This window comes from Epinephelus moara, chromosome 8 (genome assembly GCF_006386435.1).
Source record: "Epinephelus moara isolate mb chromosome 8, YSFRI_EMoa_1.0, whole genome shotgun sequence".
Classification (NCBI taxonomy): Eukaryota; Metazoa; Chordata; class Actinopteri; order Perciformes; family Serranidae; genus Epinephelus; species Epinephelus moara.
Genome location: NC_065513.1, coordinates 8,813,003 through 8,838,147, shown reverse-complemented (window position 1 = coordinate 8,838,147; position 25,145 = coordinate 8,813,003). Strand labels below are relative to the sequence as shown.

At 39.1% G+C, this 25,145-nt stretch overlaps 1 protein-coding gene across 1 annotated transcript in view; it reads right to left on the bottom strand.

The window, feature by feature from the left end:
• Positions 1 to 25,145, bottom strand: part of zmat4a (zinc finger, matrin-type 4a) — a 182,543-nt gene that overhangs the window by 15,187 nt on the left and 142,211 nt on the right. Inside the window, exon 5 of the mRNA XM_050050876.1 lies at positions 16,316 to 16,556. Within this exon, the coding sequence (XP_049906833.1) occupies positions 16,316 to 16,556 (241 nt within the window). The remainder of the gene's footprint in view (positions 1 to 16,315; positions 16,557 to 25,145) is intronic.

Here is a 25,145-nt window from a genome sequence, read left to right as displayed (position 1 = left end):
GGTCTAAATTTAGTGTTTTGGAGTGAGCACTGACAAAATAACACTGTGTCTTCTTTTGGCAGCTACACAAGAAATCAGAAGAAACTGAGTGACCAAGATAATAAGACAAATCTACGAGAATGTGACAGGAGAGTTCAGACAGCTGAAAATGACATTCTTAAAATAACATGTCCTTAATCCATGTTCAATACTTCTGAGTTTACAATCAAAAGTCTCATTGATATTCAGCAAAATTTACAGAAGCACAAAAATGTTTTGCTTTTTTCATTTCTGAATGGAAATATAAATTTGTAGCTGTGCCTGGTTGCAACCAGCAGAATACAGATAATGTAACACCTACAGATTGGTATTTTGTTAATGCCAGTTAAATGCATATGCATAATAAGATTGATGAAATGTTTCATTTAGTTTGTACATTAGCTGAAGCTTGACTGAATATTGATATTTGTGATAAAACTGTGCCATGAAGCCCTGTTGAAATTTTAAGTCACATTTAGTCTGACTATTTCTAGATGTCTTCTTAAAGATTTTTTTATAAGGCTTAAAAGTGGATTTGCTTTGATTGTACAATTTCATTTGTTTTTAGGATGCTTGAGATGCTCAGAATGGCATTTTGTAAAAAAAAAAAAATCCTGCATATTAATCATTCTTTATTGTCTTTACTGTTTTTATCTCGAGCAACCAGTTCCTTAGTAGGGCGAAGTAATCACATTGTTCAGTTAAGCCCGACCAACTTCATTTACTGAATCTGTTTACAATTAAAAAGAACCCTTTAAAGCAATCATTTTCCTAGATTTTTTCAGCTGGTTTGGCTGTTATCAGGCCATTAAATCACTGTTATCAGTGGCTATAATTGTCATAGGTGTGAGTTAGAAGCGGCCTGCCACACCTACTACTACTGTAGGTTCAGAAGGCCATTATCAGGCCATGAAAGGGGCATTTATTGTTAGGTGGCAACCTCTTGTGGTGGTAATCCTATGACAGGAGCAGAGGTGATGTAGCAACAAAAGTGAGAATGTGGGCAGGACAGAGGGATAGTGGGCAAATTGAACTAACACAGGACTTTCACCCAGGACAGTGGCGTTTGAGTCCAGTGTGAAATCAAAAGTCAGCATTGACTTATTTTAAGCAGCGACTACTGTTTTAACTGGCATACAATTATGTTTTCCTAAACCTAACCACATAGCTTTTGTGACTTCAAGGAGCTATAAGGAATCTAAAGCAAATAGTCGTAAAATCCTCCTAATATGTCACAAAGACTAAGGAATAATGTTAATATAACATGCTCATCTCACCGACAACAATAGTACAGCCAGAATATTCGCATTTTTAAAAAAAATTTACGGTCCGCAAATCATGTTTATGTTTTGAACTTGTGTTTTGGCCTGTTGCGCCACCCACCGGCGTCTACCAGTCATGCAGTCAGTAGAGTCTCAGCATCAGTTACAGTTACGACTGCACGGCAAGCAGCATTAGCAGTGTCCCGGTACATAGCATTAGCAGCCGGCTTCTCCTCAGCTGTATCCCGGCAGCAGCGTTAGCAGCAGAGCAGCCGGACTTGCTCGAATGGTCCGCTGGAAAACCGAAGATCAAGGACGCGGCGACGCAAATCAGTCTGCAGCGTGCCGCTGTCCAGCAACCTTGAATCTGTAGGGGAGGGGGGGTGGACACGACTCATGGCAGTATTTTGAATTTGAGTGCAGTAACCGTTTTGGCCACATTCTTACATACAGGGCCTTTAAGCTAACAAAAGTGAAAATGAAATCTAAAAAACTGCAATTGTTCAACCACATTGATTATGCAAACAGCCATTAAATGGCCTGATAATGGTCTTTGAACCTAATAGTAGGTGTGGCTATCTATGAGGCATAAAACCACAAATAATGGCCATTTTATGCACTGAAAAATCCAAATCAGGTGATTTTTTAAGTAATGTAAATTGTTTCAAATTTTACAGTGATAAGCTTAGAAACACAATAGTGCCATAGCCACTATCTGATGCTACTTGTTCCAAATATGCTAATGGTAACACAAATTGAGCAAGGTTTCGTCGCACCAGATACCCAAAATGGCCATTTAGCAATTTGGAGAATGGCATTAGAGGGCATTGAGCTGTGAAATACCACTATTTCAATATAAATCCCAAAACAATCACAAAATTGTTCATAAACTAAAAAAAAAAAAAAAGTTTCCTTAACTGAAACCTGCTTATACCACTAAACTCATAATATTACTGGCTAAAAACATGTAGCAGTCATTCCTACTAAAGCCTGTGACCGGACAGCTATTCACTGAGAGGAAGTTAGGCAGTCCATGTCAAAGCATTGCGTAGCTTAACTGACTAGCTAACTAGCCAATAACAGCCACATATGCTACCATGAAAGGTTGTTTTGCTGCAGAGATGCTAGCACGAGGATAGCTGATGTAGCTTTACAAACCCACGCAGAGCTGTAAAATAATGTTTTGGTAAATATTGGCAGAATTTGCTGCCAATATTTGTTAGAAACTTTTCACAATGCATATGCAATGAAACTAGAATAGTTTGCTCAGTACAAAACTCAATGCTTTGCCTTACACTGACCTTGATATGTTATTAGCCGAATTTTCTGTCAGTCATATCCACTGAAAGATCAATGTTGACAACTTTAAACCAAATAACCGAGATTTTTGTCTAAAGGATAACACATTTATGGGACTAAATGCTTTGGAGGGTTTTGTGCATTGGACTCTTATGATGACAACTGTTTGACATTTATAGCAATCCACTTATGTTTGTCCTCACAGACAAGACAAAGAAAGGAGTTTTTCTTTAATACACTCCCGTTAAAAAACAAGCATCTACTGTAGCGGTGATATTGGGATCTTTTAATGGTTTGCACTGCTGGAATCATAAGACTTTGTGCTATCAAGAGATATATAGTTTGCCAAGGTTGTGTTAGGGCCACATCACATTAAGAAAATGAGTTTGTGCAGAATAACTCAGTGCTTAGTGGGCAGCAGTTGATAAATGAGTTAAATGATATATTGTAGGTGAAATTCAACATTTACTATGAATTTTTCACACCATAGCTGCTCATTTTCACACAACTCCCACGATCCCACTCCCCTACTGTACTGAGAAAGAACAATACGTCACTGTCTGCCCGGAATACACAGTGGCTCCTCTTTACATTAATCATGCTCTCTTAGAATAGAATTAATCATGCTGAGCTCCATAAACTTCTCTTGTATCTCCTCATAATAATAATCCACATTACGATGACAACCTTGGCCGGTTGAAACCTCTGTTTTTATCAGCTCTTCTTGCTTCTCTGTTCTGTATTTGTGTTTTGTCGGAACAATCTGATTTGATGCCAGGTGCTTTGAGCTGAAGTGACCATTGGACAAGCCACCATTCACTTTAGTTATCAAAACCAAGGTTGGTGTTTGCAAAACTAAGACACACTAAGACAGTGAGAGATGGACATGGAGGGTGTTTAAATGTTTCCAAGCAGACTTCACAGCTTTTTAAGTTGTTGCCAAGGAATGGCAGATACACTGCAAAAATATTAGACTTAACTACATAATATTTTGTTTGTCCCATCATGTTGTTGTAAAGAAACAGATCAATGTATTTGTAACATGTTTGGTGTGCATAACAAAAAACAAACAAACAAACAAAAAAAAACAATCTAATTGTTCTCAACATAATTATATCTTGCCTCTCATGTGAGGAGCTTTCTCTCTGCACTTAAGAGGAGCTGCCTACCAGGAGAAGCACTTTGTGAATGTGTTGCTCAATCTGAAACCATCTTCAGAGGCTGTTCAAAGAGGAAACACAGTCAGTGCAGATCAGACATGATGCATTATGAAGAGTTCTTCTGACAGTCATGGTAATGGATGGGAGAGAAAACACCAGCTGTGGCACAGTGTGGAGTTTAAGTGAGTTTATGTTTTCCTTCCTGTACTTTGAGTCATTTTCACATATTGTCAGCTACTGTAAGCCAGCAGCAAAAAATGTTACTCATTCAGAGGGAAGGGCTGAACAAGTAATCAGTTAACTTGAAATCATGATTTAAAAGTGTGCACTTTTCACAAATTAAGAGTTGATCCTTGGTATTGGACATTAAAAGTCCCATGCATGTTTCCGATAGACACAGCCTGGGCACCTTTGGATCAGCATGAGACTCCCCTGGCTAAATCATCAGTTCATAAGATTAACATATGTGTGAGAAAATATGTGGTTCTGTGATTAAAAAGTCCTGGTGTGTGTACGTGTGTCTGTGCGTGCATAAAAAAATCTGGGGAGAGGTTAATGTTTATGGTACTGGGTAATAGTCAGTTTAAGAAAAGTAAACTCTGATTGATTTAGCTGCTGCTGCCTAAGGGGGTTGTTACTCTTAAACTCATGTTAAACATAAAATTAGGCCGTGGAGGTTCTTGTGTTTCATGAATACTCGCGATAATTTCTGTATCTGATTTGCTGTATATAAATAAGCCTTGGCTAAAAAACATACACAGCATGAATGACATAAAAAGAGATTAAAACATACAGAACCTGAAGAGATTATTTTTTCAGGTGAGCAGAGGAAGACAGTGATGACAGAAACTGTGCATATTAGTTATAAAATTATTTTGTGAGGGTTTTTTTCCTTTAGTTTTTCTAATTTACACATTATCACTGATTTTACACCATATGTCACTTAACAGACTGAGAGTACCACTTTGCACTTGTGTGCCTCCACAAACTTATCAAGTTGCATGTGCAGTTTATATCCATGTATGTTTGTCATAATTAGTGTATAAATTTCTGAATAATTCGACCACTGACCTTTGACCACCAAATTCTAATCAGCTCATTCTTGAATCCAAGTGGATATGTGTCAAATTTGAGGCATTTCCCTTAAGGCCTTCTTGAGATTTCACATTCACAGTACAGACAGGCTATTTCAAATTTTAGAGTAAATAACACCAGAATTCCTGAAGTCACTGGAAGATATAAAGGGCTGGACAGAAACCAGAGGATCTGTTATCTCTGTGATGATACGCCTGTGGGAGATGAGTATCATATTTTTATATTTTTTAAATGTCCAAATGTAAGCTTAATGACTTACAGGAAAAGGTATTTGCCAAAGTGTTATTTAAGCCATCCATCTATGTTTAAATTAATGTTACTGTTACAATCAGATAAGCCATAATTTTTTAAAGTGGGAGCATTTTTTAAGAATGTCTTTCATTTGTTTAAGTTACATTGGTTGTACTATAGCCACGCCCGTGCCATTGTTTCCTTATTGTATGTAATGATTTTACCCATGTGATATAGTCCTGAGTCAAATAAATCAATGAAATAAAATGGACCACTAAAGTCGTATCAGTTCATCTTTGAGTCTGTTCCAGTTTGTGCCAAATTTGAAGAAATTCCCTCCAGCTGTTCTTGAGACATCACACTCACTGGAAGGTGATGGACAAGGTCACAGTGACCTTGAACGTTGACTTTTGACTGTCAAATTCAAATCAATTCATCCTTGCCTTAAAGTGGATGCATGTGCCAAATTTAAAGAAATTCTCACAAAGTGTTCTTGTGATATCACATTCACAAAAATGAGATGCATACAAGGTCACAGTGACCTTGACTTATGACCTTTGAAGACCAAAAGCTATTCAGGTCATTCCTGAGTCTGGAGGAACATTTGTGCCAAATTTGAATAAATTCCCTCAAGATTTTCCAGAGATATCATGTTCATGAGAATGAGCACCTTTGAGCATTCTTCACAAGAACGGGATGCATGTTCGTACATACATACGGATGTATGAACAACCTGAAAACATGATGCCTCTGGCCATGGCTATTGCCTGTGCGAAGGCGTAAAAACATCTGTGTTAATAATAACAGTACTTAAAAGTTAGACTTAAAAAAGAAGAAAAACAATAAAAACATGTACATGTAGTTTTGGGTTGATCCTACAGGTTCTTAAAGGCTAAATCACACCAGCAGCTAATGGCGCGCTTCAGAAAATACACCCCTACTATTTTCAAGATACAACCCCATACCTGCAGTAGCCAGATGTGCCTCAGCACTCCTGAATGTGCCACCCTGCGGCACTTCATGGCACTGTCCTATTTCCAGCCTCGCTGCCCTTGTAATTTGATGCATTTTTCCCCCACTCACTCTCTGCTTGTACATATCAGCTCCTGTAGCAGCTCTTTTTCTCTGCTCCTATGGTAGCTTGACTCCTCTCCTCAACATGAATGCATAAAGACAACTCTGTTGCTGTGTCATGTGTGAAGAAGAATGGATGAGGAGAGACACCTTGTTGAGGTCCAGACATATCCCGAGCTAAACAACCCCCAATCCGTCATTATAAAGACAATGGCCAAAAAGATATTGCCTGGCGAGGAGAGCTCTGGAGATCGGAATGTGTTTTTAAGCTAATGCAGGGGTAGAAGAGGTACAAATCTTTCAGTAAAAGTAGTTGTCTGTTGATGAGCTGCAGCATGATGCATCAAGTGTGTGCTAGAGGCAGCACTCCAGATACCATCCTTTTGGGAAATACCTCACAACTTTTAGAAAGTTCATATGATGGATTCTACAATGATCTTAGCCTCAACATGCTTTTGGAAAACAATACCAAAACTTACTATCATTATTTTTACTTTTATTAGGGACAAATTATGCAGCTGTTGTACCAGACTGCTAAATTTAACACTACATTTGAATGGTATCAAAGGTTTCACAGTTTCTAAAGCAAACTGGGCAAGTTTACTTGAAGTTGATTTGTCTCTGACAAACACCTTACTATCACTTGCTTTTCTATGTGACCTAGACCTCACTATTCATCTCAGATTAAAGTGTGTTATGTTAAAAACACACAGAACAACCTAAAGAAAAATGCAATCCTGACACACCATCCTTCATATTCCTAGTTTCACATTCTGAATGCAGAATGTGGAAACACATCAGTGCTTTAGTAGTGTTTTAATATCCATCACCATTTTCTGTGAAGTATCACATACACTTAATGATCACTCAGGGCAGTTGTCATTACATGGAGATGGGAGTCACAGACAAATGAGGCAATGAAAATAAAGAAAAGCTGACCATTCCCTCACATCAACAACCGGCAGCATCTGCTAGTGCTAATGTGCTCTCTAAATTCACTGCATGGAACATGCAGAACCAAGCTCCATCAGATAAACTGATTAGCATAGCGTAGCGGCAACACAGACAGCAGCAATGATGGGATCATCTTAAAAAGGCTGAGATATTCTGTCAAATCGATTTAATATCATTCTATCCAATCAGCGGCCTTCCCTGTCATCTTTAGTTCCACTCACATTGCTGCAATTGTAGTCAAGAAGTCAGAAAGTTCCCAGGCAGATTTTCCCTCACATCAAAAAAATGCTATAACACATATCAGTATTTAGAAATGCTGATCCCAATGGGAATATATAACCACTTCAATTTGTTTTCCCTATGCTCTTGTCAACTTTACATCATTAAATATATATTATAACCCTCTCTAGAAAGAAATTAGAGGACTCTTGGATCTATCTTATGTTGTTGAAAGTACACAAATCCACACTAAGAATGATAAATAAAACAAGTGAAAATGACAGCACATCGGCATATTTTGTGATTCAGTGTTCACTGTGAGAAACTAAATGGAAATGCAAATTTAATTTCAGTGTGTATAATATCACACTTATGCACAGTAAATGCTGAGCTAAAGACCAAACATCTCTGATGCCACCAAACCCCAACCCTTGACATAAAAAGCAGTTGGCTCATTCAATGAACTGGTGGCTGACAGTTAACTGAAGCTAGCCGCCTGCAGTCTGGCTTTCCATAGTCTGGTTGTCTGTCACTGTCAGGTATCAGGCTAAACCTGGGATGATTTTTCACTCAGCACAGCAGATGCAGAGGCTGCAGCTCCTGTTTCCTTCAGCTGCTGCATGGAGACAGAAAGAAGGAAGATAAAAGAGTCCATGACTGATGCTTCAGCCTCTTATAGGACTCCCATTGTATCCCTGTGCAATAAAGAAAATTAACTAGCAATCATCTCTTTGTATTCCTCTAGTTTTAGATAACTGCAGTCATCTATGGCAGCATGTGCCCTCATTACCCAGGCCTGTGACAGAAGACGACTCGTCATTTAACCTTTCAACCTTAAAGAGGATACATTTTTGATACTTAAAAGATAGATTTGGGGTACAGTGAAGCACTGTATAATCACATAATCAACATAATAAGGGTTTTTGTGAATCAATTGAGATTGAATATGTTGAATACACCTCAAGTTTTGGATTGCCTTTCTAACAATCCTATGAGCATCTGTCTTAGAAACTTTTCTTGGTCTTCCAGACCTCAACTTGACCTCCACAGTTCCTGTTAACTTCCATTTCTTAATGACTTAATGAATTACGAACTGAGGAAACAGCTACCTGAAAACGCTTTGCTATCTTCTTATAGTCTTCTCCTGCTTTGTCAGTTATTATCAGTTATTTCAGAGTGCTAGGCAGCTGTTTAGAGGAGCCCATGGCTGCTGATTGTTGGGACAAGGTTTCAGTTGTCAGAACAGTTGAGTCACCTGGCTTTTTCTAATGATGATTGTGAAGAAGCCATAGCCCTAACAAGCTAATTATGGTCTAGTAAAAGTTTTCTGAGAGCTCAAATGTCAAGATTCAAGATTCAAGAGGTTTATTGTCATATGTACAGTTGAAAAACCCAGCGGTTTGCACCGTGCAATGAAATTCTTAATTGCCAGTCTCCCTTCACACAAGACAATAAAATAAAACAGAATTTAAGTTAGATTTTTATTTTTTTTTAAAGATATTTTTATGGCCATTTTTTGCCTTTAATTGATAGGACAGTGAAGTAGGAGAGAGAGAGGGAGTGACTTGCAGCAAAGGGCCACAGGCTGGAGTCGAACCCGGGCCACTGCGGCAACAGCCTTGTATATGGGGCGCCTGCTCTACCACTAAGCCACCGACGCCCCGAATTAAAGTTAGATTTAAGAAATACAAATAAAAAGAGCAAAAACAAAGAAATATGTGTAAAAACCTGAGTAAAAATGTAAAGTGCAAATAGAGTTCCCTGAGCGGGAATCAAACCCAGGCCGCAGCAGTGAGAGCACCAAATCCTAACCACTAGACCACCAGGGATGGGGGTGCCCAAAATTATGTATGGTGCTCCTTTCCTTTTTTCCACTTTAAAATTGTATAACAGAAAAATAATACACTTATCTTGCTTAAAATGTTGAAAAGCACTTCATCTTTAACTTCATGCCTGTTGGAGATCAGTTCATCTTCTACTCACTTAACTAATCACGGTAAATTAAATTTTGACCAGGGAAGTCCACACTTTTGCATGCCACCGCACTGTTTTTTAGTGTAACAACTCTACCCAATGGTGTAAGAAATAGGACATATCAGATATTTTGGATTGGTATCAACTCTGATATTGGCAGTTAAGCACATCAGGTCTCTGCCATGAAATGCTCAACCCACATTAAATAGAATTTTCATTAAGTTATTATAAAATTAAGTTCCAGACGGGGCACTGAGTGATCCCTGGCCTTGTGTTACCTCACATTAAAATAATTCCAATGAGTTTCAAACAGTGATGCATACTGATTTGAATTATGGTAAAAAGAGTACACTGATACTGGATCAGTGCTCTGCAGAAACCTTGAGTTGAGGAATCAGTATCAAGAGAGAAAAAGTTGGGTGGGCGTATTTCTTGTAAGAAACACTGCTGAAAAACGGCTCAGAAAAAGTTTAAAATATCTATCTAATCAGCTGATTCTGGGGTAAAATGCACCCTATTTGTCTTAATTTCAGGAGAAATTAACAAAATTATCTTTGAGGGAGGGACACCGTCATCTCTTTTAAATTGACTGTGGTGATAACCAGGGAAAAGTGCTTACACAATCTCTCCACATTAGTGCCTTAATGGACTATCTACCGCAAATTCATTTTCCATCCCATTTACAATTCTGCAAACATTACAGTCCTAAACTGTTACAGTTAATGAAACATCTCATCTCCACACTATTCACTTCGAACAGGATGAGCTTCACATTTAACAAATCAGACTCTGGATCTGCAAATCTAGAGTTATTGGAAGTAATATATGACTTGCTCCATCATTATCAGTCACACTGACCCTGAAACACATTTTGAGTTTTTTTTACACTGTTAGAAAAATGAGACTCTAAGCTTGTTTTTTTAATGATTTACATAAATACGCAATGATTTATGCAAAATATGTCACATTATATAAGGAAGGATTTAAAAAAAAAAAAAAAAAGTCCTTAAAAGTATGCAAGACAGTGGTGGCAAAGATATATGACAGAGCCCACTGGGCTTTCAAACTGGGAGTGCATGCTGTACTCCAGTTGCTGTCCTGGGGTGAAAAATACACAGAAAAGCTTTGTGGACACTTTTATTTTGCAGGCAGCAAGGTAACGAAGACAAGCATACCCAACAGTACGGTGCAGGAAGACAAAAAAATATTGTTTATGTTGGTGGAGCTGCGGTCCGTTTGATTACAAAGTTAGCATACAGTAGCTACAGTTAGCAATGGACTTCAAATGACAATAATCACAAATGGATTTATTTTATGAAAAACCCTTTTGGGGAAGGAATATAGATGAAAGATAAATGGACACATATTTGCACTTGAGGACGTAGGGAGTCACCACGTTTTTTCCATCTCACTTGTTTAGTACGCTGTGTAATCTTAATGAATTATTCTTTGATGCTCATGGTTTCCATAGATTGAACTGAACAACTGAATTTTGGAGAATCTAACTGAGCTAACAATGTGTACTGTAGCATGTCCATATTGACAAACGTTTAAACGTTTAACGTATATTTTGATGCGTGATGCTAGGCAGCTTAGAACTAACAAGTAGGTTTTAAAAGGTTTTAGTATTCTGAAATCAAAGGTTTTATTTATTCAAAATCAGATGAAAGCCAGCTGTCCCAGACCCTGCCTTGTTACTGTAATGTTAAGCCTTCCATTAATAATTTCAGGGAGACACAGAGAGACTGAGTGTGGCGCTGAGTAGGATCAGAGTGCAGCTGACAAGTGTTTGCTGCTAGCTTATCATGTCTTTACAAGCCCCAAAACTGTATTCGTCTCAATTTGGCGATATACGTTTCATATTCTGAAAGTAAAGTCTTTGTTAATTTACTCTCAAACAAAACTCAAAAATCAAGATTTTGACATAAATCCACATTCATCAAGAAATGAGAAGTTGCAACATCTGACTGATTTTGATAAAGCTTGCTTTATATATGAAACATAGACCAAAATGAGCCATTTGAAGGTCACCAGGTGAGCAGTTACATTAATTTTACAGTGTACTGCAAAGGTAAGGCGATATTTTCCCATACAGTGTGGTGAATATACTATAGCACTGAAACCCTGTCTCTATATACAGACAGCAATAAAACTTTTAAAAACCTCCTTTAAAAGGTTTATTTTTTTATTTTTTTTTATATCATGTGGTGGTCGGGGCTAAGAGCTGACTGGGCTGCAGCTTTGACCCCTGAAGAGTCTTCCTCAAACACAGGAACAGTGGAGTGCTAATGGCCTGCCCATGCCTTTACTCCTTCTCTATCTTTTCCCCCACTCATTTATTTGCCCTCAACTTCCCACAGCTGCACAGTGGTGTATACACAACAACAATATGCAGACTTCCTCCTTTATGGGAGCTGTTGAATATTTCATCACATCTTTGGAGTCAGACTGCACATTTTCTAAGCAAGTTGAGAAGTGGACGGTGCTGGAGGTCAGGGAGAGGGAAAGGCAAGCAGGAGACGAGCAAAGAGAACAGACAAACTCGGCAAAAACAAGACGCAGAGAAAAATGAAAAGAGGAAATACAATAAAGAGCTGAGTTGAAGTGGTGGAGGGTGTATTTTCCAGCAGCTGGTGTGGCAGCAGCATCCCCTGCCTTCCCTCTCTGTCTCGACTGCGTGGCCACCCGCTACGCCTGCTGTGGTCCCATTCCCCTCTCCACAGGCGCACAGTGCTGGTTTTGCCTGATAGGATGATTTGCCACTTCATTAATAATTGATAATCACCAGAGAGAAACGCTCATTAGCCCAAGTGCTGAATAGTGCAGCGAGCACACTGACATTTTCAGCCTCTCCATAATGACTGTGTTGATGTTAGCGAATCCATCTCCTCCTAACACACAGTGCAAAACAGGCATAGTGCAAAAGAGGTGAAGCCAAAGACAGAAATGGATTTAAGTTAGAGAGGAGAAGTGGAGACGAGCCTTTGGTGTAGAACCATATACTGCAGCAAAGTGCTCATTCATGACTTTACAATAAAATCCCAGTAATGCTTAGTGTTTTTAATTTACTGTGTTTGAACAACCATTTTGTTTCCAGCAACACCACTGACTGTGTCTACTCCTTACTGAGATCAATACTTAGGAAACTATAGGAACAGGATATTCTCTGATTAATTCACATATTATAGAAAATCTGAATTATCACCTCAGGGTTGTATCCTCCGCCAACCCATCAAGTTGCAGTTACAGTTCTCATAACTTCACAGATCTATACAAGCAGCAGTTTCAAGACCAGAGTCACCAATTCAGTATCTGACCAAATGTCTCCTCTTCTGAGCAATGGCCAGTAAAGTGTTTTTGCAGAGCATAATAAGTAAAAGTAGTAAAATTGACCTTTGAACTTTTGGATATTAAATATCTTCACTTCATCATTATATCCCATAAGACATTTGTGTGAAATTCTGGCATAATTAGTGTATGAGTTCTTGAATAACGGCCAAAAACATGTTTTGTGAGGAAACAGTGACCTTGACATCCAATTGGATGTTTGTGTCAAGTTTGAGGAAATTTCCTTAAGGTATTCTTGAGATATCTTGTTCACAAAATGAGAGATGCAAGGTCACAGTGACTTTGACCACCAAATTCCAATTATTTCATCCTTGAGGCCAATTAGTTTGTGTCAAATTTGAAGAAATTCCTTTAAGGCATTTTTGAGATATTGTGATGGACAAGGTCATAGTGACCTTGACCTTTTTGACCTTTGAACACCAAAATCTGTCCCTCAATCTATTGCTGTTTTTCATTTTTTTCTGTGAACCAATCAGGATTTAGCAATATGCAACATAATAACCAAAATCTGATGACAGTTGTAGGTTTGTGACCTTATGCTGTTAATCTCATGCGATCAATCTACGCATAGTTCATAATTAGGTGCATTTTGAGTATTCAACTCTTAACAAACTAAAACAGTGCATTCAGTAGAGTGCAGATCTCTGCCAGACGGCCTCTAGACAATTCTTGTATACCCAGCAGATGTGCTGAAGCGCATTTCAGAAGATCCAATGTAATTATGAAGATGAATTTATTTTAAACAACCTACACACAGCCACAAATCCTTCATCCATGTCGCTCATTACTGGACTTCTAACAGTATTAACATTGTTTGTAGGCTACAGCACAGCAAAGTAGGAAATAACATTAAACACAATTAATTGCCTTGAAATGCCTTTGTCTCTGACATTTAGTATTTAAATTGCTGTAATTTGTCATGGTCAAAAGAGACAAAAAAAGAAACCATTACATTACTTACTGACCACACATATGAAGGAAAAATAACCAACAAAATCTGCAAGTCTACAAAATCAGGCAGGCAAAATGCTCTGCTTTTGAAACAGCCCACTCTCACTCCCAAGTGGTCAAACCTCACATCTGTACTTGAAAGTCAAGATGTTTTGAAACGTCACTCATGGATGTGCCAATAAATTGCACTAAAGGGAGCTACAGTATGGAGACTTTTTCATGTTGTTTAATGATGTTGCCCAGCCATGGGCCAAATGTACTATACCTGAAATAGATATCACGTACTCAAAACCTCAAGTCAGCATGACAAAGCTGAACTGACTGCAACCATTCAATTTGCCCTCAACCAGCCACAGCACACCTACAAGCATAAAGAACTAATCAAGCCTGGAGTAAGGGTTCCGTGTCCAATCAGCTGTGAGGACTTGTTTCTCCCATTTGGTGCGGTCACGCACCGATTCCCTTTATAACACCTCTGGGCTTCCTCTGCTCTTCTGGCAGTCGGCCCTCCACCGGCTGGAATAATATTGTATAATTGTTATTGACATATTGTGACTGGGAGAGGATAAGCAAGAGCGTTCTCTCCTCCTCCTCTGTAAAATTAACAGCTTGTGACACACTGGTGGAGTCCACAAGGAGCCAAGCTGACAGCTCCAGTCAAGAGGGCTGCCAGTAGAGGACTAAAATGATCAAAGTTCTTTCCAAATGTAAAGATGCTCTTTCTGCCACTAATCAACATTACATATAACTGTTTATTGGCTGCAGTGTCTGACAAGTGATCACAAGAATCACTACTTGAACGTCCTTTAAATACCATACCTGTTTTCTGACAGCGACCAAGTGGTAGAATAGCAAACTGTAACAATTTCACAGCTGACAGCAGTCATCAGTGACCAATCATTAAAACTGCTCTGATATTTTTTTCATTTCAGCAATACTTGAATGCACAATGTCAGTGGAGTCAAGTACAAAACCCACAGAGAATTATCACCAGCTCCCCTCAGCTCCACAAAGTATTTTTTATCGTCTTTCAGCTCATTGTTTTGGTTTTACAACCCCCACCTTTACTGTTCTGGTTCAGTCTCAGTGCTCTCATCAACCACAGTTCCTGCTGATTTCAGTTAAAAGAAAAAGCTCCAATAAACTCACTGCACAGCTCAGCACCAAAAGGCAGACAGATAAAGTTAACAATTCGCTGGTGAACATACAGTAGGCCAACTGGAGCGTTTAACAGCTAAAAAGACAGATAATTTTCAGGAGAACAAAATATAAGAAGAATAAAGAGTCATTTTAAGTCATTTCTATCCTTCATAGTTTGAGTCAACAAAAATCCTAAACATTTTAGTCAATGAAAATTCATGATATTTTAATCAACTTTTAGTCATCATGTTTTTTATATATATATTTTTTTTAATCTTTAAACTAAGTCAGTTAGACTAATTCATGTATCAGAAATTAGAATCAAGGTGACAGGTTGTATAAAGAATTTCATTTAGACTGTGCTTTTTAATCTACAATTACAAATAATTTCTAGGCTCTGACAAAGCAGCAGTTTTTGACAGGTTTAGAGGGTGATTTCACACACTTACTGATTGTCATTTGAAAAGCTCAACATCTTAACACCTCCTACCTGCCTGTCAAACAGCATCAGCCCATGAACCTTACTAAGACAGTCCAGACTGAGTTGAGTCCTGCAGAGATCAACGGATGTGAAGACTGGTGGCCGGTGGCTGCTTGCTCCACTGCCGTTCAGCAGCTAACAAGCGGAGCTAACTGCTAACAGCTTAACGCTGTAACTAAAACACTCCACAAAACCATTCAACAGCTCCACCATCCACAGTCAGACACACATGGCTGATTATTTACTGCTGAATTACACCTCACAACGCGCACCAACTGCTGACACTGCTCTGGTGTGAGTGTCTTTGCTGGCTATTGAAACATCCCAGCACAGACTATTAATGGAGTTTGCCAGCCTGTCGCTCATGCGGCATTTGAAGATAATTGCAAGCACAGCTGTTCTTAGCGTTCAGTGTCTGATAGTCCACCACAAACATTTTTGTTACATCTCGTCTCATCAACAAAATATACGTTTCATCTTAGTTTCTATTAAGATCTATTTTTCACTTGTCATCGTCTTGTTTTGTCATGGAAAAAGGTTGTTGACAAAAAAATTTCTTCATAGTTTTCATCAACAAAATTAACACTGCAGGATAAGAGTAACAGAAGTGAAGAAAGCAAACAAACAAATGACTAAAGTCAAGAGGACATGAGATTGAAACAATACATATATATACATATATATATATATATATATTTATATGTATATATATATATATTCGGTATAAATATTTTTTTAGCCATCGAGCTTTTAAGCATAAAGGTTCATAACTGTTTGTGTTATGTTATTGTTCATAACAGTTCATACCAGTACAATTTATGCTTTCTTCTTAACATTGCATTGTGTATCAAGAGTTATTTTTCTGTCATGTAGGTGCAGAACATTTGTGTCAGTTGGCAGTTGGCTGTAGTCTTTGTGGTGTGTTTAACTGCAGCTTTTTGGTGCAACTAGTTCTTTGTTGTCAGTTGGTAGTGTCCGGGCCTTAACACTACATGAAAAAAAGTAGCTTTTCCACCAAATTCTTGGACGTGCCTTATATCAACAAAACAATAAAAACGACTGTGATTTAAAATGTATTGATTAGCCGTGTATAGAAAATGTATTGATACCAACAGCAGCGCTCCATACCTTTCATCTCTCCCATGTCCAGGGTCTTTCCCAGCTGCTCCAGCAGGTCCGCTCTGGCAGCGTTCTTCTTGTGCTTTTTGCCATCATAATGTTGCTGAGCCATGCCTGGGTTGTTGAACCAGGCGTTGCATAGCTGGCAGTAACGGTCCGAGTCTCTGCGCTGTCGCGGGGAGGTCATGGGAGACGTTTCTGGGGAGCTCTTTACAGGACTGGGGGATGCCTCTGAAGGGAAAAACAAAACACAGAATTGAGGCTCTACAGGGCTTTTACTGGTTCAAACGGAGACACGTGTGCCCCAGTGAGTCAGAACAGAGTATATCATCAGTGTGACCAAAACGTTTTTCACATTCACACACTTTAATTTTCACTTGCATAATGGAGCAATATGCTCGCAGTGTACAGCAGAGCTCAGATGTGATTAAGGAGAGCAGCACTTCAACACTCGCAGGCTGAGATGGTAAATGGACTTGCATTTGTATAGTGTCTTTCTAGTCTTCCTACCACTCAAAACATGTTTACTCTACATGCTACATTCATTCATTCACACACACATTCATACACTGCTGGCTGAGACTACCATATTGGGTATTAAGAAACACTCACACACTGTTGGCACAATTTGAGGTTCTTGAGGAGTATCTTCCCCAACAATCCTTTGACACATGGACTGGAGGAGCTGCAAATTGAACCTGCTCTACCTCCTGAGCCACAGCCTCTCCCAGATAAATACTACACAGTAGAGTTCAGTAGAGAAAGGATAAGATTTTGATTATCTTTATGATTGCAACATCAACCCATCAAATATGCCCAGATCAGCCCTGAAACTGATCCTTAGGATTGGCTCAGAACATCCCTACAAATTTATCTTGTTTATTTTACTTTAATAACCAGTGCTAATTAGCTAGCATGTCATCCTGCTACAGTATGTTGTCTTTTAATCTTGCACTATGTTAGAGATATTTTACTTTAGAATTGCAGCTGGCTGTCTTACATTTAACACAATGTAAAATTCATGCAATGTAAATATGACAGATAGTATTAATTTGGCCAAAGTGGTCACAATGGAAATTGAGGAAGGTGGTCACCTCTATATTCTCGATGCAGGAAAAACACTGCTTAAGAATAACCCAATCACCAGAATAAGTGTTGGTATTTTACCTTTCTGCAAACCATGGATACATTACATTTGTAAATTATCATGTAGGATTCGTTGAAACTTTACATGTCAGCAACTATTATGTAGTTAATGCATGGTTAGGTTTAGGCACAAAAAGCTCTTGGTTACGGTAAGAAAAAGGTCATGTTTTGGGGGCACAATCCCCACTGGAAAAGTATCAATGTCTCGGTAAAAACAAACTGCCTTTTGTATGCCGGCAGGAAACGCATTGATGTCTCCATAAAAAAACAAACCCTTCCCTTGGCACTATCCCTGATGGAAAAACGACAATGGGTTGGTACAGAACATCCACATTTAGTGACTGAAAAGCTGCTGGAAACACAGCAGTGACTCACTAAAAACAGCCAGTTTTGCTGTTTGTTGGTCTTGAACAGTGGTCTGCAGCTGGGCAGGCATCTCACCTAGGTGACATGCCATCCACCATCCCTACCAACTCCCAATCATAGTGTCAGCTCAAATACAATGCCACTTTAGAAATGTTGATATCCTATGTATAAAACATGTAATTGTAACCTATTCGTGGTTAACAGCAATGCACAATGTCAACATTTTCTTCTGGCAACTGGGCTGGAATAAAATAGTTTTACAGCGCACTGTATATATATATATATATATAAATATATATGAATATATATATGTGTGTATATATATATATGAATATATATATATATATATATTTTTTTTTTTCTTTCTTTCTTTTTTTAACAAGAATTCAGACTACTAATGGCATGTCAACACAGCCTTAACACACAAGCTGACTTTTTTTAAGTGAAGATTTGTAGCCAGCAGATGAATGTGAGCGCTTTAATGAGCACTGATCAGCAGCAATGTAACAATGACTGCGGCCCTGCCACTGCAGCCCCCTGAATAACAAGCTGTTATCTCCATTAAATGCCTGAAGAGGAAAACCTAAATTCTACTTGGCAAACGGATTAAAGAGCCTGCTCTCCTCGTGGCTGCCCACTTGTGCCTTCATGCATGGATGACGGCATTAACCCCGAACGAGTGCCGCGTTGCACTGAGCGCTCCCCGACACAAAACGGCACTATCAACTTATTCAGTTTTAACCCCCGAATGCTCAGCTCACCCTAAGTCAACATTTAGAGTTGTCCCATTACGTTCCATTACACCAGTCAACATTCCAAAGTGGCAACTCCAGTGAAAAACATGGTGGAGAGAGATCGTATAGAGCCTTAACTGTCAGCATATTTCTCTCAGTTTATACTGTGAGTTCAGCCCTCAGTGATTCAGAGCTGAACCACAGGCACAGCAGAGTTTACATTTGCATTATATTTTACATTCAGCACTTGGCTGATGCTCTCATCCACAGCAACTGACTATTATGTGGGATCTGAATCTGTGCCTTTGTGCTTACAGGTCGACCTCGCCAACTAATAGGCCAATGTAAACTGTCAGACTTAATTTAATCCCTGTAGTCCCCTTTGCAAGTAGATCAAAGGTCAGCTACAGAACAGAAGCCCAGGAGCTGCTTTGCAATGAATGCCTTGCTTATAGGAAAGCACATTTTAGAGAGAAGGGTGTGCATCTGCCAAACACCTTAGCAACTCATTCCAGTGACTCAAACTAGCCATTACATTTCCAGCCTACCCACTAAGCTTCAGATTGAAAGAGCCACACACACAGCAGGAGACCCACCTGCAGTTTGCTAGTCAGGGAGAGTACAGTTGGTAGCTTGACATATACAGAGAACTAAGTGCAGCTCTCTATCAAAGCTGTTTAGACACCTCTGGCATATGAGGCAGAACCTGAAAGCAAAGCTCTTGGTTTCAACAATAACAATCAGGCAATTACCAAGCAGAGCAGAGAGAGATGACAGAATGTGAAGAGAGAATTTAAAGGCTACAGAAGCTCAAAGAAGTTGAAATATTTACTGTTGGTTGAGATGACAAAGAACAAAAGGGAGGCAATTACTGATTCCCAAACAACAACTTAACTGTACTTTCTGTTTGCAGCATTTTTAAGATGATGATGATGATGATGATGATGATAATAATGATAATAATAATAATTCTTATTATGATAAGTAGTAGTAGTAGTAGTAGTAGTAGTTGTAGTAGCATTGCTGGTGTTGTTATTATTATCAGTCTAAGCTTTAGGAGAGGGGGTAGCTAATTAGTAGTATCACCACTAGAACTACTACATTCAATATTGACTTTAATTCACAAATCAAGAACGTCCTCCAACAAAATACCCAGGCTGGTCTCATGCACTGTTCTTATGTACGTCTATGAAAAGTAATGCACCACAATTCGTTTATATCTCACGTAATCATGAGCAGGTAATTGGTGTATAACCCGTGTAATGGGGAAAGCTGCGATCACGTGATCAGTGCACTGACTGGAGTGAAGGAGGAAGTGCCCCAGGAGATCGGGGTTTGGAACCATGTGAGACTAAGTGAACTTTGAGTCATTTTAAGGTATGTTGTCACCACCTTGCTTCAAAACCTATAACTTAACTTGCATAAACATAATAATGCCCAAACATGTTTCGTTTCCTGGACCTAACCTATGTAACTTTACGTTAAGTATATAATGCTAATTTGTTAAATGTCATACAAACCATTGTATGTGGATATGTTTAAAATACCATATAGGTCACTTTTACAAGCAGAAATTACAGCCCATATTTACGTTTTATGTTAGGCAGCAACCTCTCCTGGCTGCAGTTATTATTATGGAAGCAAATGTAAAAGTCAGATGATGTAATAAGCACGCTAAAATCCACCTTGGGTGGGATGGAGGGGAGGTGGATTGGTCCAACCAACACAGGACTTGCACCCTGCTGTTCATGTCCTGAACAGTGAAATCAAAAGGCAAAAGGCAATCAAAACACAGTAAACATTTTATGTTAGTAGGAAACTTATTTTAAGTCAAGCCATTTTTTCTTATGCCTAACCAGGAAGTTTTGTTACCTTAACCTAACCTCAAAGTTTTGGTGTAACTATGACCATTTCACAACGGTTGCACAAACAACAGTTTAAAACAATGGACGTAGCCACTGTGACGTCACCCACTGTGTTTTGGACTCCTGTTTTTGAAGCCTCAAGTTCGACATTTCCGCCATTGGGTTTTTGCAATAGGAAGTGACCAAACTGTGGTGACGCCCTGCAGACAGCACTTGAATATTCATAACTTAAAGCCTTAATAAAATGTAAACTGGTGAGTTACATAAAAATTCATCCGCCCCATACAGCTGTCATAAACGTTAAAATTAGCTATAGTGACCGCCAAGCAACAAGCAGTAAACATGTTTATTTCTCCTGTAAAGTTGGGAATTTAACTGAGGATTGACTCTGTTATGGAGCCAGCCCCAAGTGGCCATTCAGTGTACTGTAGTCTTTGGCACTTCTGTGTTGGCTTCATTTCCAGCCTCAGAGGTCGCAACTTGCAATAACCATGTGTTTAATACTGCAACAGTTAAAAGTCATACAAGCTATTCTGTCATCCACTGATAGAGGTGCTAATTTAGGACATGCTCATGTTGGTTGTATTCAGGGGTTATGAACATATTACCTTTGTGGTTGCATGGGTTGGAGGACAAATCACCACTTTAAGGATCACAACAGTATCGGGGAAACTATGAAGTTTGTTCTCTGAGCAGATTCGTCATGCATCATTACGATATCAACATGGACATGTCCAAAGTCAAAGTCTGGTGCTTTGTATACCAAATATAGTCTACAATTTCTGTGTAGTGCAAGAGCATAGGACTTCATAGACTGGAATAAATAAAAGATGACAGATACAGTAAGAGTAAGAAAAATGTAGACTATTAAAGTATCTACGGGTAAAATCTCTTGTGTTAAAAATGCCCAAAAGTTGAGAGTGACTAGAAAATGAGAGGCAAAGCAGAGAAACTCTGGCGAATAATTTTCTGCAAATACTCAGGAATTAAAGGCGCATGATTACAAAACCTAAGCAAAGATCATTTATCATCATCAGTGCGACCTCTCTGTACAGTATCCTCCTCCAGCAAAGTGTAATCACACTGATTTAATATTCTTACTGCTTTTACGGCATAGTGTCCCAGCCATTCGTCTAGCCATTCGCCCACCAGTTTTACCTAAAGTATTTACGTTCAATACGAGGTGACAGACTCCTCATTCATATCAGGCTGTGTTATTGCACCATGGCTCTCCAGTCTCATAGATAACCCAGCAGGCGCATAAAGGAATGAAACCCTTTCCTCCCATTTAGTGCATCATTAGAGCCATACTGTTTAACACCCCTCTGTGCTTTGATAGAGGGTTCAGCTCAGTTCAGAAGGCGGGGCTCATCGCCATCGCCAAGAGGCAGATGGTGTCGACTCGGTGGGCACCTGCTGCGTAAAGGACACTTTAAACTCTGTGAAAAGGCCCTCGCTTTTCTGTATTATAGGTTTAGGCATCAGCGAGATAAAAAATGTGCCTTATTTTCATGCACAGAGATGTATTCATGAGCTTTGGACACACAGTGCTTAGCACCGAGAACACACGAAAAACCACTCTGAGAGGGTTGTGGCTGTTTCCTGAAGCTTTACAATTTTTTTGACATTGATGTCTGAGAAGAACATTTTTTGGGAGAATCATCAGTACACCAGGGTATGAATCATCCAAGCCTGATGGTCTTGATTTATCATCATCAAGTCAAGGAGACAGTACACATGCCACATTTCATAATGGCAGCCATGTAGCTGGTTAGTCAGAGGACACGCACACACACACACACACATATCCACACACTGCAGCGGTTTATTGGCCTGATAGGCTTTCTGCTGTCTGACCAGATGTGAGGGTAAAGACTTCTGATTGTTGGTTTGGACTGTAAAAAGGAGGAGAGATTGAAGCAATCGAGCATAGAAGCTTACAATGCAACACTTCTACATTTCTTCAATTTCAGTTTTAGCTAAGAGTTAACCCAGTTTTACAATAGAAGCTTTTAAGTTAAATGGTTTGATCAAAATGAGTATGTTACAGCTAATTTTGGATTAAAGCTTCTTTCTACTCTGCATTCCCCTGTCGATTCATGTGAATGTTTTCAAAATGACATGCTTCTGAACATCAGAGACAACACTTAAATTTTGCCTAATTACATCCAATTAGGTTCACAAGTTCACAAAGACCACGACAGTCTGGAAAAACTGCATGGCAATCTGATCAACACATTCTCCTCAAAACCACGCATATCAACCTGCTGGTAGAGTAAAGAAAATGTTAGGAGATCTGGGAACCATGAATGTTGGTTCAAAAAGTTTTGTAAATCCGTCTTGATTTAGACTATTTTAAGCATTATTACTCTATTGAATAGGCATTAGTAGGGGTGTAACAGTACAAAAAAATCACGGTTCGGTACGTACCTCGGTACACAAGTCACGGTTCGGTTTTTTTCGGTACAGTAATGAAAAAAATACACAACTATTAAATATCCTTTACTTATTGGTAACCTTATTAAAACATACCACCACAGCAGTTAACTCTTTTTACACAATTTTTGAATGAAACAAATATATATAAAATCCTGCTTTTTCACATTGTTTGAATGAAAATAGAAATATAAAAGTGAAAAATAAAATCCTGCTGTTTTTTTAACACATTTTTTGAATGAAAAATATAAATATACATTTCTGCTTTAACAGTTTTACTCAATTAAAATAAAAAGTATAGTGCAGCTGGTCAGCTTTAAAGCCTGCTCAGATTCAGTTTTACTAGGAACTTACTTAGCTTTCCCACTTTGTTAAAGTGCAGTAAACAAAACATGCTTATATCTAAAGTGCAGCTTAAACAATTTTACTCAACTCCAATGGCGTTGGTTATTTCTTTAGCGCGATGGTCAGGGAAACGCTCTTTCTTTTTAAACGACGACGATATCGTAGTTTGCACCAGATTGCTTTTTCTAGTCGTGCCGGTTAACGTTCAAACTCGGGTGGTGTCGCTTTAGATGCGTTAGCATGTTAGACGTGTTTCCAAGTACATACCCGACCGCTGTTCTGCAGTGTCGGCACACTGCTTTTGTCTTGTCCACTTGTTTATTTCCATCTTCGTATTTTACCCTGAAACCAAAGTGTTCCCAAATGGAGGACTTAAAGTTTGCGGGTGGGTCTTCAGGTTTGTCAGGCTCACTTGCCATGTTGTCAAAATTCGAGAATGCGCTGCACAAAGTGAAAGCGGAGATTTACGGTCGGACTCGGTCTGTCACTCAATTATGTCCATTGGGGAACTAGATATTTTAAATGGTTCGGCTCGCAAAAACGGAATTAAAATAAAACAAAATAAAATAATATCCTGCGCCCAATAACTCCGTACAGGGTCGTGCCGAACCGAAAGTCGCGTACCGAACGATTCGACACAAATACATGTACAGTTACAGCCCTAGGCATTAGTAGTGGTTATCAGCATTGTAGGTTAGAAGACTCCTTGGACACCAAATAGTATGCTATGACTGTTGTTATCAGCTTTTAAACAGCCGTGCTTCCTGTTATGTGGCGACGTGTATGAGCTGACTTTGTTTGAGAGGTGGAGGGGATGGTGGATGGCAAGACATCTAGGCGACACGGCCACTGCGGACTACTGTGGATCACTGTTCAAGACAACAAACAATAAAAAACGTTTTTTTTTTCATTAGCTAGACATTAAGGAATTACCACTTGCTGATTTGTCACTGTGTTTCCAGCAGTGTTTCTGACCCCAAATTTGGATGTTTTTAGCGACGCATTGCTGCATTTCCAGCAATATTTCTGCCACCAAATGTGGAGTTTTTTAGCAAGCCATCGATGTGCCTCCAGTGGCGTTTCTGCCCCCAGATGTGAAAGGTTTTTAACGACCTATAGCTGCATTTCTAGTGGTGTTTTTGCCCCAAAACGTGAGTGTTTTTAACAATTTGTTAGTGTGTTTCCAGCAGTGTTTCTGCCACCAAATGAGGGTGTTTTTAGCAAGTCATCTCTGCGCTTTCCGGAGTGTTTCTGCCCCCCAAAATAGAAGGTTTTCAACGACCCCTAGCTACATTTCTAGCGGTATTTTTGCCCCCAAATATGGGTATTTTTTAGTGACCAATCGTTGCATTTCCAGCAATGTTTTTGTCCCCCAATGAGGGTGTTTTCAGCAAGCCATTAATGTGCCTCCAGTGTCCTTTCTGCCCCGAAATGTAGAAGTTTATTTTGACGAATTATAGCTGCATTTCTAGTGGTGTTTTTACCCGTACATGTGTGGTTTTTTAGCAACCCCTCATTCCATTCAATGGCATTTCTGCCCCCAAATATGGGTGTTTTTTAGCGACCCATTGCTGTGCTTTCAGCGGCATTTGTGCCATCAAAAAAACAGCTGATTAACAAGGCAATAAAAAAGATTCTGTGTTTATATAATGAGATCCTTCACAAGCAGTATAGTGGATGACTTTTTTTGGTAAGACAGATCTCCAAATCCCATTTTGGACATTATTTCCTCTCTTTTTTTTGTTTCACCTGTGGCCCACCCACATGAAATACTAGTACCTGAAATTCATAAGCTGTTGCAGAGGATTTGTCTTGCTTGAGCTGAATCTTGTGGTAGGGCGATGGAATTTGTAAATTAACGGGCCAGAGGACATCTGGCATTTGGAAGCCTATTTCAAGTATCATATTCTACTGCAAACACTTGAGAT